General features: G+C 47.4%; 1 protein-coding gene across 1 annotated transcript in view; it reads right to left on the reverse strand.

The window, feature by feature from the left end:
• The window catches only part of LOC143956186 (uncharacterized), a 100,642-nt gene extending 79,657 nt beyond the window's left edge, over nt 1–20,985 (reverse strand). The window contains exons 1-3 of the mRNA XM_077466340.1: nt 20,603–20,985; nt 19,373–19,501; nt 18,925–19,177 (exon numbers count right to left, since the gene is read on the reverse strand). Of these exons, the coding sequence (XP_077322466.1) occupies nt 18,925–19,177; nt 19,373–19,489 (370 nt within the window). The 5' untranslated portion in view covers nt 19,490–19,501; nt 20,603–20,985. The remainder of the gene's footprint in view (nt 1–18,924; nt 19,178–19,372; nt 19,502–20,602) is intronic.
• Between the last annotated feature and the right edge of the window lie 221 nt (nt 20,986–21,206).

Here is a 21,206-nt window from a genome sequence, read left to right on the forward strand (position 1 = left end):
GATAGGATGGAGAGCAATTTTTAAGTCTTGCCACAGATTCTCAATGCGATTTAGGTCTGGACTGTGACTGGGCCATTCTAAGACATGAATATGCTTTGACCTAAACCATTCCATTGTAGCTCTGGCTGTATTATGTTTATGGTCGTTGTCCTGCTGGAAGGTGAACCTCCGCCCCAGTCTGGTGACCAGAGACGACCTTCCACAGAAAGAATACACTAAGGTAAGGTAAGAGGGGGTACTGATATAAGGGGGAAACCTTTATATCAGTGCCCCTTTACATTACTGTATTCACTCCCTTGTTACATCAGTGACCCCCCTCAGACTGACCTGCTGGTGCTGTCACTGACCTCCTCTCAGGTGCACCATGCAGGGCTCAGTCAGTCGGCTACAGCTTGGTGGCTCTGGTTTTCCTATAGTCCCCTCTCCACAGTTCACACACATCTTACTAATCCCATGAACCCCATCCTGGCGGTGCTCCCACTCTTGGCTCCTGTCCAGACTCTTTCAGAGACTACAGACATGATATAAGACAAGAGAAGGTCAGAGGTTGCGGATGTGATACAAGAGATGGTTGGAGGCTGAGGGCATAGTACAGGAGATGATTAGAGACTGAGAACATGATACTAAAGATTCTGAGAGAATGCAGACATGATACAGGAGATGGTCAGAGACTGCAGACATGGTAAAAGAAATCAATGCAGCCTCACCAGTGTCCATCAATGCAGCCTCACTGTGCTCATCATTGCCACCTTACCGTGCCAATCAATGTAGCCTCACTGTGCCCATCATTGAAGCCATACTTTGCCAATCATTGCCGCCTCACTGTGCCAATCAATGTAGTATCACCGTGCCCATCATTGCAGCCTTACTGTGCCCATCATTGCCACCTCGCTATGCCCATCATTGCGTCCTTACTGTGCCCATCATTGCAGCCTTACTGTGCCCATCATTGCCGCCTCAGCATGCCCATCACTGCAGCCTTACTGTGCCCATCATTGCTGCCTCAGCATGCCTATCATTGCAGCCTTACTGTGCCCCTCATTGCCGCCTCACTATGCCAACCATTGCAACCTTACTGTGCCCATCATTGCCACACGACTGTGCCCATCATTGCAGCCTTACTGTGCCCATCATTGCCACCTCACCATGCCCATCATTGCAGCTTTACTGTGCCTATCATTGCCACCTCACCATGCCAATCATTGCCGCCTCACCGTGCCAATCAATGTAGCCTCACCGTGCCAATCAATGTAGCCTCACTGTGCCCATCATTGCCGCCTTACCGTGCCAATCAATGTAGCCTCACCATGCCAATCATTGCCGCCTTACCATGCCAATCATTGCAGCCTTACCGTGCCCATCATTGCTGTCTTACCGTGCCAATCATTGCTGTCTTACCAGTTAGTGCCAGTGGATTATGTACAGGCACAGTGTGCATCGCACGCTGTGTCACGGAGCTCAGTGTGAAAGGTTCAGTCGCGCTGTGACAAAAGTCCCGCCTCCATCTTAAACCAGCTCATGTGATAGACAGAACACTGCACCCATCACACGAGCGGGTCTAGGAGGAGGGCGGGACTTTTGTCACAGTGCGACTGAACCTTTCACACTGAGCTCCGTGACACAGTGGGACTCTGCTTTGAGCTACGCTGCAGCCACGGCATAGCTCAAAGCGGCCCCTGGGCCGGCAGCCTACCGGCAAATGACCCGGTATCCCGGTAGGCCAGTCTGGCCCTGTTGTAACATCTCAAAATGTGGAACATTTCAAGGGGTGTGAATACTTTTTCCAGGCACTGTAACTCTAAATTGATGAGCTGTAAAAGCTTTATAAAACGTCACCCGTGGTGGTTTTTTGGACAACATCGTTTTAGGCGATATTGCCGGCGCACGCAATTTTAAAGCATGAAAGGTCTGTAATCTATTTTTTTTTTTTTATTATTCTTTATTTACGGATTGCAGGTAAGACAGAGACAAACTGTAGAAGACACAAATCACTCAGTTTTCCAATATATCAAAAATACACAGTTAGTACTTCGTGGGGGACCGGTGGAAACCCATTACATTATGACAGCAGTGGCCCCAAACATGTCTAGGCCACAACATTATCTCACGTCAATGATCCGTCTCTCCAGTGACCACTTATTAGCCAGGGCAGTCCCCGGGGCGATCCCCCTCCAGGCCCAATCTGGGGGGCCTCCATCATCGGTCGCCTTCATTCTATAGATTATAGAGCCCAACCGGGATCACCTCAAGGGCCGCCAATCCCTGGCTGGGAAACTGAGAGAACAGAATGGTAAAGTCCTGGCAATCACCAATTATTTTAATTATACTTGGGGGTTAGGGGAAAGGAAAAAAGAGGGGGGGAGCAAATGGGCAGGAGAAGGGGATAGGGGTAGAAAGAAAGAAAGAAAGAGCGGGTTAACAGTGCCAAGAGGCAGGAGGGGGTCAAGGGGGTGAGAGTGGGCCAGAGCGGTCCATGAGAAGGGAGAGAAAGGAAGAAGACTCTGGTGGTTTCCTATGGCCGAGTACTTCTCTCCGCTCTCTTGCCAGAGCTTACATATAGGTTCTGTATGCGTCGGAAAACCTGAATAGGCTCCAAGGCAACCATCGAGTAGTGTGTTCCTCCTCCCTGTCGCCCAACGCCGATGTGAGCTGTTCCATGTGGTAGATGTCGCAAACTCTTGCAAACCAGTGAGACACTGTCGGAGCGGCCTGCTGCTTCCACATGCTAGGTATACATGCCCTGGCCGCACTCAGAAGGTGTTTTAATAGAGATTTATGGTACTTCTTGCTCGACAGCGGGGTCAGATTGAGAAAGATCACCGCCGGGTTGTTCCGAAGATCGATAGCTGTGAGGTCGTAAATGATATTGAGAACTTGTCTCCAGAAATGGGTCAGTTGAGGGCACTCCCAGAAGATATGTAGTAACGTACCGGTCTGTTCACCGCATCTCCAGCACAATGGGCTGTGACCGGGAAACATAGCTGCCAGGACAGTGGGAGTCCTGTACCAGCGGGTCAAAATTTTATAAGCGATTTCCTGGTATTTACTACATAAGGATGACTTGTGTGCAAAAAGAAGTGCGCGATTCTTCTGGTTTGACGAGAGCTTGACGTTCAGGTCCCGCTCCCATTTTTCCATGAACAACAGATCACCTTGGGATAGATGGTCCAATAGGATGCGATACGAAAAGGGAATCCTGTACCAGCGGGTCAAAATTTTATAAGCGATTTCCTGGTATTTACTACATAAGGATGACTTGTGTGCAAAAAGAAGTGCGCGATTCTTCTGGTTTGACGAGAGCTTGACGTTCAGGTCCCGCTCCCATTTTTCCATGAACAACAGATCACCTTGGGATAGATGGTCCAATAGGATGCGATACGAAAAGGGAAAGAGACCCCCGGGTCGGTCCCTCTCCTGAGCACAACTCTTCAAACGACGTTAGAGGTCTGCCACTATTTGGTAAAGATTTTAGGAAGTGGGAGAGTTGGGTAAGCTTCCACTTGCCCAGGGCCGTGGTTTCTAACGTCTCATACATAGTGGAGACAGTCTTCCAAGTCCTTGGGCCAAGGAAAGAAGAGGCTCGCACCAGGTCCCGGTCGGGATCAAGGCGAAAAGACTTGTCTGTCATGCCAGGTTCAAAGCGCGGGTGTCCAATAATAGGGGTCATGGGCGAAGGGAAACTGGGCACGCCCATCAGTGTGAAATATCTGTCTAGCTCTTGCAATGTTGGTTCAATGAGAGGGTGTGCCCGTATTACTCCTGACCAGCCCGGTCCACTCCAGGGCAAACCTTCAAGTGGGAATGGTATGGATTCACGTTCCAGACATACCCACAGCTTATCCTCCAGGTTCCTGCACCAGTCCACTACCCTTTTCATGTGTACCGCTGTATAGTACCATGCCGGGTCTGGGAGGCCAATCCCCCCCCTGTCCTTCGGTCTGAGCAGTAAGGCTCGGCTGAGTCTGGAAGGTTTGCCCTGCCACACATTTCAAATAAAGACGGAGCGCAGGGCTTTAAAAAACGATTGGGGGATTTTTATCGGTAAGGCTTGCAAAAGGTATAAGAGCCTTGGCATTACCTTCATTTTGAGCACATTGCATCGCCCAAACCAAGAGGTTGCAAACTTTGACCATCTTTCCAGATCCACGGTAAAGTTTTTCAGGAGGGGCTGGAAATTCAGTTGGAAAACAAGATGCGGGTCTGGGGGAATCTTGGTTCCCAGATATTGTATAGCACTAGTTGCCCAGCGAAAGGGAAAATTAGTGCGCAGACTCCTCTGAGCGTTGGTAGACAGGGAGACGTTAAGTGCCTCCGATTTCTGCAAGTTAATTTTAAAATCTGATAGAATTCCATAACCTCTTATTTCCGCTAAGAGATTCGGCAACGTAATGTGTGGCTCCGAGACATAGAACAAGAGGTCATCTGCAAAGGCAGCGACTTTGTGGTGGTGTGAGGGGGTGTCCAGCCCCTTAATGTCTATGTTCTGTCTGATGTGGTGTAGCAAGGGTTCGAGCGATAGCACAAACAGAAGGGGGGACAATGGGCATCCCTGCCTCGTTCCATTGCCAATAGTGAAACGTGACGAGGCGAACCCATTGACCCTAACCATCGCCGTCGGTGATGAATAAAGAGCTGTAATCCATGAAAGCATGGGGGGGGGGGTATTCCCAGGCGTCGCAGGGTGGCTAGTAAAAAAGGCCAGCTCACCCTGTCAAACGATTTTTCTGCGTCTACAGATAGCAACATAATCGTTAATTTAATGCGCCTAGCGCGTTCTATGACATCGACTGTCCTGGTAGTGTTGTCTCGGGCTTCCCTGCTACGAATAAATCCCACCTGATCCAAGGGTATCAGGCATTGGAGAATGGGCGCCATCCGTTCCGCCAGTATTTTGGTAAAGAGTTTAAGGTTGCAATTCAATAAGGAGATGGGCCTGTAGCTAGTACAGAGAAGCGGGTCCTTCTCCGGCTTGGGTATGACTGAAATGCTTGCCTGTAAGACCTCTGGCGGAAAGGTCTGACCCTCCAATAGGGTGTTGAAGGCCGACACAAACGGCGTGGACAACAGGGAGAGGAAGGCCTTATAGTAAGGGACTGTAAACCCATCTGGGCCAGGTGCTTTGCCTTTGGGTGAGTCCACTAACGCCGCCGCCAATTCCTCCGGGGAGATTGGCTGCGAGAGCAGCTCAATCTCCTCCGATGTCAGCGAAGGGAGGTTTGCCGAAGCTAGATATGCGTCGATGGCCGCTGAGCCGGCCTGGAGGGCGTCTCCCGAGTCCTGGGGGTGCAAGTTATAGAGGGCTTCATAGAAAGATCGGAAGCACTCCGCTATCTCTCACGAATGGTGAAGTTTGGCTCCCGAAGGGGAGGTAATGGTTGGAATAAAGGACGCGTTGCGTTGGCTATGTGGGGAGTTCGCTAGAGACCTACTGCATTTGTCCCCGTATTCATAGTATGTTCTGCGAACCCACATAAGTCTGTTCTTTGCCTGAAAGAGAGAGAAATCTCTGATTTGCTCTCTAAGATCCCTCACCTCCACCTCCAGAGCATCAGTCGGCTGGGATTTGTGTCGTTGTTCACACGCATGTAATTTGGCGATAAGTTGGGAGAGAGTCTCAGTTTTGGCAACTTTGAGTCTATGACCATGTTTAATAAGAATGCCCCTAATGTAGCATTTATGAGCTGCCCATATCATGAGGGGGTTGGAGACCGAATCACGGTTGTTATCAAAGTAGCTTTCTAGTTCCCTAAGTAGGTCTGAGTGGGTCTCAGGATCCTTCAGGAGAGACTCATTCAGCCTCCACCAGGACTGTCCACGCGATTCCTGTTGTAGCTTCAGTATAAAGGAAATCGGGGCATGGTCGGACAGGGCTATATGTCCTATCTGAGCGTCAGTGACCGCCAGTATAGCATTATGGGCGACTAAAAACATGTCTATACGTGAGTAGGAACCATGAGCGGTGGAAAAGAACGTATAGTCCCTTTCCTGTGAGTGAAGCGTACGCCACACGTCTATCAATCGGTGAGAGTGTAACAGTTCTCTTATGTGTGAACGTGTTCTCGCAGATACCGCGGAGGTGCCCACTGATGAGTCTCTGCGGGGGTCCAAGGTGAGGTTAAAGTCCCCTCCAACGATCAAGGTACCCTCCGAGAATGCAGCCAGGGCATCCAAGCATGCTTCTAGGGCCGGCAGCTGGTCCACATTCGGCATGTATAAGTTAGCAAGAGTAAATGTTTGCGAGTGGAGAGTTCCCTTAAGGAAGAGATATCTCCCTTCACTATCGGTTTGGACAGCTAACAGGCACCACAGCAAGTTTTTAGCAAGAAGGATACACACTCTTCTCGATTTGGAAGTAGGGGATGTGCTGTGGTAGGCCAGGGGGAAGTGCTTACTGTAAAGCCGCGGTATTTGATCTGTCCTGAAATGGGTCTCCTGGAGGAAAACTATTTGGGACCTCATCCGCCACAACTCTGTTAGGCAGCTGGACCTTTTTTCAGGTACATTCAGCCCTTTCACATTCCAGGAAACCAGTTTCAGGGCCATGACGGCCATCGTACCCGTCTGACGGTCCCCACCAGAGTCAGGGGTAAAAATAGAGTCCAAGCACAAAGGAAGGGCAGGTAAGAAAAGAAAAGTAGTAAAGAAGTGGAGAAGGTCTCAGGCTAGTTGGGAGGGGGAGGGCAGGAGGGGTGAGGATGGGTCGGGGAATTTCTAATGCTCCTATCGGAGAGAACCTGCCGGTTAGGGCAGAGGGGCCTAGTGGGGGAAGAGGTAGGGCACTGCAGAGGGAGGAACTCGCCAGTGCAGTACCCCTCCAGCAGCCCATGGTCCATGCCGCCTCAACCGGGCGTGCACGGAACTTCTTTGGCATCTCAGCTGTGGCATCAAACGCAGCATAAAACATCACTTCAGCCAGTATCGGACAGTTAACAACAGTATAACAATGTAAAAATAGACAAAACATATTAAACCTTTCCACACAGAGTAAATATAACTTTATATTACCCAGGCACCCGCCCCCCTCCCCCCCCAAAAAAAAGAGGGGGGAGGGAGCAGGAACGCCGCATGGGGGCACTCGGGGAGTACAACCAGTCAGTCCAAAAAACAAAAAAAAAAATAGCATTGAGTCTACTAAGACGCCTGTAGATAAACAGTAATTAGCAGGTCATATAGCACTGTCAGCAGCTCAGAGCCCTTTCCAGGGGGTGCAAAGTCCAAGCCTTCTCTCCCTATGTCCTCTCTCCCCCGAGGCGGGGATGGTGGGGTCGATGGCCCTGGGCATAACAAGTAACAAAAGGCTGTATACTCCAGTTGTCAAAGCTGGTAAAACAAAAAAAAAACAAAAAAATACTGTTCTCTCTCAGGGTTCGTGATCTTAAGGGGCGTGCAACCTCTGACGTTGAGATCGACAGTTTCGCCTCACTCTCTGTGGCCTGGTCGGTGGGTTGTTCGCGGGGGCCACAGCTCCCTGGGGGATAACAAGAGCCAACCAGTCGGGGACCTGAACCGGGGGTAGGCCCATGGCTTCCAAAAAGTACGGAACCTCCGAAGGGTGTCGTAGCGCAAGGGGCCTGCCATTTTTGCGCACTATGAGGTGAAACGGGTGAACCCACTTGTAGGCGATCCTCCGTTCGATTAGTTGTTCCAGAAGGGGCCGCAGACAGCGTCTCATTTGAAGGGTCTTCCGGGAGACATCTGGCAGTAGGGTGACCTGGGCCCCGTCAAAGTCAATGCTACCTTTGCACCATGTTGCTTGCAAGATGTCCTCCTTCACTGAGTAATTGTGGAGACAGCATAAAACGTCACGTGGCCGGTTCTCAGTGGGGCTCCTGGGACCCAGGGTCCTGTGGACTCTATCAATGGCTATTCTGTGTCAGCAGCGCGGTCCAGACAGGCGTTATATATGGCCGTGACTGTGGCCTTGAGGTCGGCCTGACCGGTGGCTTCGGGCAAATCTCTGATCCTTATATTGCGTCTGCGGTTGCGATTCTCAAGGTCATCCACTAAAACCGTAACATCAGTGGTCAGGGAAGTCACATCCGATGCTAGGGTAGCCACCCATTCATTCGTGGCCAACACTTCACGTTTGACCCCTGCGATTTCATGTCTGAGGGTCGTCTCAATCCTGGCCGCCATGCAGCTAAAGTCTTCCTTAGTAGGAAGGTTTTGGAGTAAAGTCCATATGGTCTTGTCTCCCAACAACGCTGTTGCTGGTGGTGGTGGGTCCCTCTGGGTGCCCGAGGCAAATGCAGCCTGGCTGTGTGGCTCTGGGGTGAGGGTTACACCGCGGGAGGGCCTCTGGGATAGTTGGGAGCTGTGGGGGAACCAGGGTGGCAGGCCGCTATGGTCTGGGCTGCCCAGCGAGGCCATGGACAGCGAGCGGGGGAGACATGGGGACAAGTCACTAGGCGGGGAGAACGGGGGGCATGTCGTGCCCCTGTACAGCGGTCTGCTCACCTTCCCTTGGCGTTGCTAGTCCGGAAGCGCCGGAGGCCGCGGGCGCCATCTTGGCTGGATCCGGCGTGGAGGCCGGAGGCTGCAGCGGGACCAGGTACTTGTCCATGCCGGTAACAACGATCCCCGCCGGGCTGGCTGTGTTCCGCTGGTGCGTAGCGATGTCGGCAATGCCAAAATATGCAGCCAGACTGCTGCGGAGGGGGTCACGGACAGGGAGCTCTAAAAATGTGCGTCCTCACTCCTTCATGCCGAAGCCACGCCCCCTTTAATCTATTTTATGAGTGCAACCTCATCTTTTATATTTTAATCAAAAAACGGGAATTATAGGACGTGGTTTTGCACTAAAATGTATACTTTTTTCTGGAAAATTTGAGTTTAATAAGCAGTTGCGCAAATATCACATGACACCAAAATTTGCAATTATTACCTTTTTATTCTACAGGGCCTCTGCTTTCAGAAAATATATAATGTTCTGGTGGGGATTCAAGTCATTTTATTGCCAAAAATTAAGATTTTTACATGTGTGCGAAAAAAATAAATAAAAAAATTGCTCTGGAGCCGAATTAGATAAAATAGAATAAAATATTTTTGCCCCGCCCCCAACACATCAGTCTGAACATGAAAACAGTTATGAGCCCGTGTGAATTTTCTGGTGAGCAACAAGTGAATTCTTGTACCCAAAACTTTTCCCGCACTCTGAACACGAATAAGGACGCTCACCTGTGTGAATTCTCTGGTGTCTATGAAGGTCTCCTTTCAGAAGGAAACATTTCCCGCACTCTGAACAGGAATAAGGACGTTCACCTGTGTGAGTTTTCTGGTGTGTAACAAGTCTGCTTCTTAGGATAAAACATTTCCCGCACTCTGAACATGAATAGGGACGCTCCTCCGTGTGAATTCTCTTGTGCTTATGAAGGTTTGCTCTATGATTGAAACATTTCCCGCACTCTGAACACGAATAAGGATGCTCTCCTGTGTGACATCTCTGGTGTGTATGAAGGTCTCCTTTCTGAATGAAACATTTCCCGCACTCTGAACATTCATAGGGATGCTCCCCTGTGTGACTTCTCTGGTGTTTAAGAAGTTCTCCTTTCTGAATGAAACTTTTCCCGCACTCTGAACATTCATAGGGATGCTCCCCTGTGTGACTTCTCTGGTGTTTAAGAAGGTCTCCTTTCTGAATGAAACATTTCCCGCACTCTGAACATGAATAGGGACGCTCACCTGTGTGACTTCTCTGGTGTGTAAGAAGTACTTTTTTCTGAGTAAAACATTTCCCACACTCTGAACAGGAAAAGGGACGTTCACCGGTGTGTATTCTCTGATGTCTCAGAAGGCCTTGTTTCTCAATAAAACATTTCCCGCACTCTGAACATGAACAGGGTCGCTCACCCGTGTGAATTCTCCTGTGCTTATGAAGGTTTGATTTCTGACTGAAACATTTCCCGCACTCTGAACACGAATAAGGACGTTCTCCTGTGTGACTTCTCTGGTGCATTAGAAAGTGCTCTTTCCGACTGAAGCATTTCCTGCACTCTGAACATGAATAGGGACGCTCACCTGTGTGACATCTCTGGTGTTTCAGAAAGTTTCCTTTATGAATGAAACCTTTCCCGCACTCTGAACATGAATAGGGATGGGGTTTCTCATGTGGAAGAAGTTCTCTGTTTTCATTGAAGGATTTCCCACACGATGAAGATGAATGCTCTCCTTCATTGCTAAACAAAGATTCCATGGGATTAGATGGATCTGCTGATCTCTCCATACTCTGAGATCTTAGATTTATATCTGGAGTAACAGTTTGTGGTCCATCAGAAGATTCCTCAGGATTAGAGGGATCCATTGATCCCCCCAATTGGGAAGGTCTGGGGTGTATATTTGGAGTAACAGGATTTCCTCCTGGAGAACATTTCATGATGTCATCATCTTCTGCACTATGATCTGTAGAGAGAGGAAATCAAATGTCCATCAGAGGTCTTCCACACATCGCCCCCAAGTGGTGGAAAACAATATTAAAATGTTTCACATTTTCTTGATGTTTTGAATTCAAAGTCCCATTTGTTGGTTTGAGATGCCGAGACATCCCCTACATCAGTGGTCCTCAACCTCCATCCTCAAGTACCCCCAACAGGCCTTGTTTTGGGGATTTCTCTAAGACAAAATAGCTGCCAAAATACCAAACCATTGACTTGTACTTGTGCAAGATAAAGGAAAACCTGCAAACATGGCCTGTTGGGGGTACTTGAGGACTGAGGCTGAGAACCACAGCCCTACAAAACCCTCCAACTCCCAACAAGCCTCAGTTTATAGCAAACACCAATGCCCCGTACACACGATCGGAATTTCCGACAACAAAAAACGTTGATTTCTTTTCTGAAGGACGTTGGCTCAAACTTGCCTTGCATACATACGGTCACACAAAGGTTGTCAGATATTCCGAAGGTGGGAACGCAGTGACATCCAAGATGCACGACGAGCCGAGAAAAAGGAAGATCAATAGCCGGAGCGGCTCCTTCTGCTTGCTTCCGACCATGCGTGAGCTTTTGTGCCACGGACTTGTGTACACGGGAATCGGACTTTCCGACAACAAGTGAAGTTGGAGGAAAATTTGAGAACCTGCTCTCAAACATTTGTGGCCGGAAATTCCGACAGAAATGTTCGATGGAGCGTACACACGGTCGGACAAGGTCAAAGGCCCTATTTTCCTATCGTACCAATGTCAGGAAAGCCAGTTGCATACATACAGGTGCATAAGCCTAAGAACCGCTGCTTATGGCTGTGCAACAGGTGCGTGCGCACATGCACAAGCACGAGTGTACATCCGCACCAGGCAGGCTATTTAACTGCACTTCAGGGTGGCACCTGTGCACCAGATCACATATATATATATATATATATATATATATTGTGGCAGCACTCAGGTAAAGTCACCTGGTTGTATCCAGGATGGGAAATATGTGTGCCCTAGATTCAGGCTTTATGCAGACTTTTACAATTAGAGGGGAAGAGTTAATGAGCCCAGCTGAAGTAAGTGGGCTCATTAAGACCTCTACAAAAAACCCCAGCATGCATAGGGAGATGCTCCATCCTGGAACCAGTTTTGTGTTGTATAGACTGGGGGGATATCTGTTCTGTGCGGTGAGTTAACGCCTGTGTGGCAAACCTCTACAACAGAGGCAAGGACTGGTACAGCACAAGGCTGCACTCAGTTGTTAGACAGGGAATCTAAGTGTGTAGTTAGAGGTCAAGCTGACCAGGATTTATTTTCATGTTTTATTTTTGTTTGGCTGTTATATGTAGCATAAATAAACCGCATCTTTTGTTTTTTGCACCTACAACGCTGTCTGCTGTGCCTGATTTTGTGTTGTGAACCCATCCAGGGGGTCACACACACCCGCTGCCGAGCTAACCCCTCACAGTTGGTGGAGAATTTTGGCAGTTTCTTTTTCAATTTTTTTAAAGGCCAGCATGGAGGAGATACTGAGACAGCTGGCTCTAGCAAATGCAAATCAGCAGCAAGCAAATGCAAATCAGCAGCAAACAAATGCGGCTTTACAAAAGAGCCTTGCAGCCCAGCAGAAAGCTCACCTGCAGAGTCTGGAAGCTCAGCAGAAAGCTCACCTGCAGAGTCTGGAAGCTCAGCAACAAGCCCAGCAGCGATCTGAAGCCCGCTTCATAGACCTGTTGCAGAAGCAAGAGCAGAGTTTTCAACAGAAAATAGAGACATTAATACAGCAACGTCCGCAGACCAATGAAGCAAGTGGTTACAATAATACCGCATCCTTTGGTGTGAGCCGTTTACTGACAAAAATGACTGGAGAGGATGATCCGGAGGTGTTTTTGACCACATTTGAAAGGACTGCTGAAAGGGAAAAGTGGCCTAAGGAGCAATGGGCTGGACTGGTGGCCCCTCTGTTAACTGGGGAATCGCAGAAAGCTTATTATGACTTAGAGCCTGACCAAGAAAAATACTATGTGGTGCTAAAAACAGAAATATTGGCACGGCTGGGTGTTACCCTGGCCGTCCGGGCTCAGCGTGTGCATAATTGGACTTTTCAGGTTGGAAAACCCCCCAGATCTCAAATGTATGATCTCATTCACCTGAGCAGGAAGTGGTTGCAGCCAGAGATTTTGACCGCACCAAACATTGTGGAACGTGTTGTTATGGATCGTTTCCTGAGAGCTCTTCCTACTGCCATCCAAAAATGGGTAAGCCATGGAGACCCAGAAAATGCAGATAAACTTGTGGATCTGGTTGAGAGGTACTTGGCTACAGAGAACCTGACCACCTCTTCCAGGGACTCACAGACTTTCCACCCTAAGACCAGATCATCCCCAGTGGCGGGTAAGATGACTCCAAGGGGTGAGGGTGGAGAGAGTGCGAGGGTGGGAGTTCTACCTAAGGTCTGGCGGGAGCAGCCCGGGAAGCCCATGCTGCAAGAGGCAGCGAAAAAGATTATTTGCTACCGCTGCCGGCAAGAGGGACATATTGCAGCCAATTGCCCCGTTGTGGATGAGCCTATGCAATGTGACTTTATAAGGGAGAGACGTCAGTCGCTGTTTGCGACAGTTGCATGCACTGCCATTCAGGGACCTGAGAAACATTTATGTAAAATGTGTATTAATGGTAGAAATGTTGATTTGTTGCTGGATTCAGGTAGCCTGGTAACATTGATAAAAGCTGAATTAGTTACTACAGAGGTCTCTGGGAAGAACAGGGTGGCTGTTATTTGTGTGCATGGGGACACCCGAGAGTATCCTGTAACTTCAGTGTTTTTTGAGACCCCCAAAGGTAACCTCTCTCATCAGGTGGGGTTAGTGTCTCACTTACCACATGATGCTATTGTGGGAAGGGATTTTCCAAAATTCTGGGAACTCTGGGATTGTCCTGAGCCCCCCACTGGTGCCCCTATAAACCAGGAAGATGACCAGAATTCCTCTGGGAGTGGTGAGGACTCTCCTGAATTTCCCTTGTCGGTATTGGCGGGGGGAACTCGAGAAACTGGGGAGGAGCCAATATCCTCAGATGAAAACATGCCGTCTGTGGAGTTTTCGGATCTTGAGGTTCACAGGGAAAATTTTGCCACAGAACAGTTAAAAGACCCCGCCCTAATAAAGGCACGGGAAAATGTGGTGAAAATAGATGGCGAGTTAGTGAACCCAGATAAGACTTGCCCTTATACGTACTTCACTATGGAAAGGGACCTGCTATATCGAGTGGCTCAAAGGGCAGAAGAAACCATTGAGCAACTTGTAGTGCCCAAACCTTACAGGAAGTTGGTGTTAGAATTGGCCCATGGGCACATTCTGGGAGGTCATCTGGGGACCGAGAAAACCAGAGAGAGGGTACTGCAGAGATTCTATTGGCCTGGGGTCATGAAGGAAACAGAAAATTATTGTTCCTCCTGCCCTGTGTGTCAGAAGTCGGCACCTATGCCACATTTCCGTAACCCGCTGGTACCTCTTCCTATCATTGAGGTCCCCTTTGAGAGGATCGCAATGGATTTGGTAGGTCCGATAATGAAGTCTGCTAGGGGGCATCAGTACATTTTGGTTATATTGGACTATGCCACCCGTTATCCGGAAGCAATTCCTCTCCGAAATAACTCGGCCAAAACCATAGCCAAAGAGCTATCCCTTGTTTTTAGCCGCGTGGGTATTTGTAAGGAACTGCTTACGGACCAAGGTACACCCTTTATGTCCCGGGTTATGAAAGAATTATGCAAGTTGTACAAAGTGACGCAATTGCGTACATCTGTGTATCACCCCCAAACAGATGGGTTGGTTGAAAGATTCAACAAAACCCTAAAACAAATGTTAAAGAAGGTGGTGGATAGAGATGGAAAGAATTGGGACTGTCTAATACCCTATCTAATGTTTGCCATTAGGGAGGTACCCCAATCCTCTACGGGTTTCTCACCCTTCGAGTTGCTCTATGGGAGACACCCAAGAGGGCTGCTGGATATCGCCAAGGAAACTTGGGAAAATGAGAGTTCTCCTCACAGGAGCGTGATTGAGCATGTCGCCCTGATGCAAGATAGAATTGCACAGGTAATGCCAATTGTAAAGGAACATTTAACCCAAGCGCAGTTAGCACAGCAGAGAGTGTACAACCGTGGGACCAAGACCCGTACTTTTTCCCCGGGGGATAGGGTCTTGGTGCTAGTCCCAACGGTTGAAAGCAAATTTCTGGCCAAATGGCAAGGTCCATATGAAGTAATTGAAAAAATTAGTGAGGTGAACTACAGGGTTAGACAGCCAGGAAGGCGAAAGCCGGAGCAGATCTATCACGTCAATCTGCTGAAAGCCTGGAGGGATAGGGAATCCCTAGTCGCAGAGACTTTGTCACAAGTACAGCCTGATTGCTTAGTTCCTGAGGTTGGAATAGCAGACACCTTATCGAAACCCCAACAACAGGAGGTTAAAGAGTTTGTACTTCGTAACAAAGAGATTTTCTCTGAGCTTCCGGGACAAACATCTGACGTAGAGCATGACATTATCACCCCGCCAGGAGAAAGGGTAAAACTAAAACCTTATAGAATACCAGAGGCCCGACGGGAGGCAATACGTGGGGAGGTACAAAGGATGCTGGAATTGGGTGTAATAGAGGAGTCCCAGAGTGACTGGTCCAGTCCTATCGTACTAGTGCCCAAACCTGATGGGAGCTGGCGGTTTTGTAACGATTTTCGACAATTGAATAAAGTTACAAAATTTGACACCTACCCCATGCCGCGTATAGATGAGTTGATTGATCGGCTGGGAACAGCCCGATATATATGACAACTCTTGATCTCACCAAAGGGTATTGGCAAATTCCCCTAGCCGAGTCGGCCAAGGAGAAAACTGCGTTTGTAACCCCAGATGGGGCACTCCAATATAAGAGAATGCCGTTTGGGTTACAGAATGCACCGGCAACATTCCAGCGGAAAATGGATAAGATTCTGAGGCCCCATCAGAAATATGCTGCAGCTTACCTGGATGATGTGATTATCCATAGCACAGACTGGGTCTCACATTTGCCAAAAGTACAAGCAGTCCTAGACTCTATCCGGGAAGCTGGGTTTACGGCCAATCCAAAGAAGTGTACCATTGGACAGGAGGAGGCCAAATATCTTGGGTACACTATTGGGAGGGGGGTGATAAAACCCCAAGTCAATAAAGTCGAGGCCATACAGAGTTGGCCACGTCCCAACAGCAAGAAACAGGTACGAGCCTTTCTGGGAATCGCTGGCTATTATCGACGATTCATTCCCCATTTTGCTTCTCAGGCTGTGCCCCTCACCAACCTGACGAAAGGGAAAGAGTCGGTCATGGTTAAATGGTCCCCAGAGGCTGAAGAAGCATTTCAGTCCTTAAAAACAGCCTTATGTAGCCAGCCAGTGTTGTACTCACCAGACTTCTCTAAAGACTTCGTGGTACAAACTGATGCATCAGACGTTGGGTTAGGGGCAGTGTTATCCCAGGTCTGGAACGGGGAAGAGCACCCAGTCATTTACCTCAGCAGGAAGTTGAAGTCCCATGAGGTAAATTACTCCACGATTGAGAAGGAATGTTTAGCAGTGAAGTGGGCTCTAGATTCCCTTCGGTACTATCTGCTAGGTAGGCACTTTGACCTGGTGACTGATCACGCTCCTTTAAAGTGGATGGCTCAAAACAAGGAGACCAATAGAAGGGTAAATAGGTGGTTCCTGGCCCTACAGGAATTTAACTTTACAGTTAAGCATCGCCCTGGTGTTAAAATGGGGAATGTGGATGCTTTGTCTCGGATACATGCGTGTCTGACTGCTTTTGTTACAACCCCAAGGTTGAAACAAGAGGGGGGGGTATGTGGCAGCACGCAGGTAAAGTCACCTGGTTGTATCCAGGATGGGAAATATGTGTGCCCTAGATTCAGGCTTTACGCAGACTTGTACAACTAGAGGGGAAGAGTTAATGAGCCCAGCTGAAGTAAGTGGGCTCATTAAGACCTCTACAAAATACCCCAGCATGCTTAGGGAGATGCTCCATCCTGGAACCAGTTTTGTGTTTGTATAGACTGGGGAGTGTGACACTTGTTCTGTGCGGTGAGTTAACGCCTGTGTGGCAAACCTCTACAACAGAGACAGGGACTGGTGCAGCACAAGGCTGCACTCAGTTGTTAGATAGGGAATCTAAGTGTGTAATTAGAGGTCAAGCTGACCAGGATTTATTTTCATGTTTTATTTTTGTTTGGCTGTTATATGTTTCACTGCATGGAGCATAAATAAACCGCATCTTTTGTTTTTTTTGCACCTACAACGCTGTCTGCTGTGCCTGATTTTGTGTTGTGAACCCATCCAGGGGGTCACACACACCCGCTGCCGAGCTAACCCCTCACACAAGACATTTTGGATGTTATGGATTTCATGCTCCCAGCTTTGTGGGAACAGTTTGGGGATGGTCCCTTCTTGTTCCAACATGACTGCGCAACAGTGCACAAAGCAAGGTCCATAAAGACATAGATGAGCCCATTTTAGGTGGAGGAACTTGACTGGCCTGCGTCTTGACCTCAACCTGATAGAACACCTTTGGGATGAATTAGAGCATTGTGAGCCAAGCCTTTTCGTCCAACATCAGTGCCTGACCTCACAAATGCACTTCTGGAAGAATGGTCAAACATTCCCATAGACACACTCCTAGAACGTGTGGACGGCCTTCCCAGAAGAGTTGAAGCTGTTATAGCTGCAAAGGGTGGGCCAACTCAGTACTGAACCTTTAGACTAAGACTGGGATGCCATTAAAGTTCATGTGCGTGTTAAGGCAGGTGTCCCAATACTTTTGGCAATATAGTGTATATGTGCTCCAATTCATTCAGGTTTCTGAATGGAAGAATTATAGCGTTAGGACTGCAGTACACTGGGGTGCCCTGACTTGGCCGCTTACTGATATATTTTGCTTCGTCTGGGTGGGGCCTGAGCAAAGTCCACCAAGCCTCAGCCGAGGAGTCAATCAATCCTGGAAGGTGCAGGAGGGAACCAAAGTGGCTATGGAGCAGCTAGAGCTTCATAGAAGAAACTTTAAGAACATCTTTACCCAAAGAGAGATGTAGGTTTCACTCAGTAGAAGACAGCCATCACCTGAAGACATTTGCAAAAACTGAGGCTTGCTGGGAGAAGTTTTTTTTTTTTCTCCCAGTGTCCTGTTACCTGAAGGTAGCTGCATATAACCCAGTTAAAACTAAAGTCCCGTGTCCTGTACTGTAGGATTAAGAAATGGACCTTCCGGCAACTCATTTATTGTAAACATGACAATGTGATGTTACAGGAATGGAGATGGACCTTTCATATGGTGTACAGTATCTCCTCCTCATTTGTTGGGAACATGATGTTATATTGAGGAATGGAGATGGACCTTTCATATGGTGTACAGTATCTCCTCCTCATTTGTTGGGAACATGACGTTATATTGAGGAATGGAGATGGACCTTTCATATGGTGTACAGTATCTTCTCCTCATTTGTTGGGAACATGACGTTATATTGAGGAATGGAGATGGACCTTTCATATGGTGTACAGTATCTCCTCCTCATTTGTTGGGAACATGACATTATATTGAGGAATGGAGATGGACCTTTCATATGGTGTACAGTATCTCCTCCTCATTTGTTGGGAACATGACGTTATATACTATATGACAAAGTAAAATGAAAATATGAATTCTCTCTGCATTTAGTGTTTATTACTTACTTGTGTCTATATGTAGAGAAGATTCCTCCTGTTTACTTTCCATAATCATCTCCCCCTCCTCCATAGACTGCTGATCTCCACTCACCAACCTCTCTTCTTCTTCTTCTTCTTCTTCCTCTTTAGTCTCAACTTTGATGTCTTTCAGTTCTTCACCCTAAACCCCAAAGATGATAAAATATAACATCTGGAAATATTACTGCAAATAACAAGAGATTACATAGAAGAATATCCTATCATAGTTTAGAAACATTTTGAGTTGTAGTTGCTCAGTCCCACCTACCTGATGATGGTGGGGGATGGTGTGACTTTCCTGTGTGGAATCCCGGGAATACAGAGGACCTCCCTCCTCCATAGACTGCTGATCTCCATTTATCAATGTCTCGTCCTCTTCTACTTTAACTTCAACTTTTGTGTCTTTTAATTCTTCACCCTAAACCCCAAAGTGAATAGCAAACATGTATGAAAAAGTGAAAGGAGATTACATTGAGGAATGTTTTTCTTTTTTTTTAGTTAGAATACCTTTTTAGCAGGTTTCTTAGTCCCACCTACCTGATGAGGATGAGGGATGGTGTGATCTTCCTGTGTGGAATCCCGGGAATACAGAGGACGGGGACATCTCTCTGGTGGGTTCCCATTACTGGACCCATCTGTAGGAAACACACACACTGACTGAATACATTGTTTCTATGTGTTTATCAGATGATGGGGGATCTAGGTGGAGCCTCCGTACTGCTCTCTCCTTTACAATAAAGTCTCCTCTTACCCGGTGATGTGAGGGGCGGCTGATTGTCCATTATGACGTCCTTGTAGAGATCCTTGTGTTCTTCTAAATACTCCCACTCCTCCATGGATAATGTCCCAGAATTCCCAGCATGGCTCACATCTCCTGTCAGCAGCTCCATCATCTTCTTGGTGACTTCTAGAATCTTCTGCATGTTGTGTCTCTCAGGTTTTAGGTTGTGAAATAGAGAGATAGTGATGGTCACCTTGTCACCAGACTTTACAGGAGGAAAACTCTGAAAGAACAAGGGTAATGTTATGAGATCCTCCCAGAATCCTCCACACCTCTCTGGTCAGGTCTGTGTTTTATTAATAGAGATAAGAGTGATGTCATGTGACCTCCCAGAATCCTCCTCACCTCTCCGGTCAGGTCTGTGTTTTATTAATAGAGATAAGAGTGATGTCATGTGACCTCCCAGAATCCTCCTCACCTCTCCGGTCAGCAGGTAGATGATCTTCAGGGTGAGGTTTAGAATTTTCTCAGTCATGTTACTCCGGTCCTCCTCCATCTTCATTTGTGTCGTTATTTGATCTATACAGGTCTCCATCTTGACAGATAACTTTGGCCAAAGAAAGTATGCATTAGAAGGGTTGTTGTACATTTAAGAACTAATAGATCACACTATAATTTGCTGCATTTTCCAGGTTCCTGGACCATTTTGGCCTTCTGAAATTCCCTTCTCTCTGTTTGAGTTTGTTTAGTTTCTGAACTGGTTTTGTTTAGCTTTAGACCTGCAGACAAGGAATGATAAATACCATCCTTTTTTTTTGACTTGCTAATCAGGATAATTGTCAGAATTGTCTCCGGCTTCAAGGCTTCTCTTCAGAGAAGCCTACCCTACCCACACCTAACAACTGTATTTTCATTTTCTCCATCGGCTCACCCCCACAGTTATTACCTTTGGAGAAATAGACAGTGATATCCTGACACCTTATAGGAACCTGACACACACAATGATACAGTCACCATCCAGACACATCCCTTGTCTGTTACTGGATAATGTCCCAGAATTGGGGAGCTAAAACCAGGTGCTGCCAAATATTGTATAATTATTAATATCCGAGCTCTAACACCGGTTCCCCTTCTGGTATGGGCTAATACACATAGTTTAATATTTAAAAAGGTAGGTGGGTGATTGTTTCCCCCCCCCCCCCTATACATTGTAAAGTGCTGCGTAAACTGTTGGCGCTATATAAATCATGTATAATAATAATAATTTATGAATTGAGATAAGACATCATGTGACCTCCCAGAATCCTCCTCACCTCTCCGGTCAGGTCTGTGTTTTATTAATAGAGATAAGAGTGATGTCATGTGACCTCCCAGAATCCTCTTCACCTCTCCGGTCAGGTCTGTGTTTTATTAATAGAGATAAGAGTGATGTCATGTGACCTCCCAGAATCCTTCTCACCTCTCCGGTCAGGTCTTTGTTTTATTAATAGAGATAAGAGTGATGTGACTGGCTCAGTGTTCTCTGTACAGCACTACGGTATCAGTCAGAGTTATATACAGGAATACAATTGTTTTATTTATTAATGTTTTACAATAAGTGTGTATCATCATCTGTTGGAGATAAAAGATGTCAAAGTGACTATGGAGGAAGAGGACGGACATGACGGGGAGGATTACTGGGTGTAAATATAAAATAATATCTTATTACCTCCTCTACTGCCAGTTCCAGTCACAACTCCTCTCTACTTCCTCCCGACTCACCTCTAACCCGGAACTTCCTGTTTATATGTGACATCACTTCCTGTTTTACTTCCTGTGTTCTGTCAGACTAGGCGACCCGTCAGATTTTGCAACAGAAGTGACGTTCCGTCACAGCCATCTTGGTACACCCCACACTTGCCCACTCTAAGCCTGCAGTCTGAAGTCGCCAAGTGGACATCTTTTTACACCCACCGAAATCTTGCATTTCACACTTATTTTTACCACTAAATTGAGCTTAAATCATGAAATAGAGTAATTAGAAATCCGGGACACTGTTTTGCCATGACAGAACCTCATTTCCATTACAAGTTTTGACGGGTCGCCTAATTTGACAGGAACACCTGCTTACCTCTCCTATCACTTCCCGTCTGTTGCGTTCCACTGACAAGAAGTAAGATTGCCCCCTCGTGGAGAATATAAAAACTACAGAATACAATGGGGGATCTTTTTCATACTCTTATAGCCACTTCTTGGTGCATTCGTTAATTTCTTGTATACATTAAACCAAAGGAATGGTTGATGTATCCCTCTTTCCTTCTCAAAAATAAACC

Source organism: Lithobates pipiens, unplaced genomic scaffold, assembly GCF_037356315.1.
Source record: "Lithobates pipiens isolate NorthernLeopardFrog02 unplaced genomic scaffold, aLitPip1_a1.2 Scaffold_35, whole genome shotgun sequence".
Taxonomy (NCBI): Eukaryota; Metazoa; Chordata; class Amphibia; order Anura; family Ranidae; genus Lithobates; species Lithobates pipiens.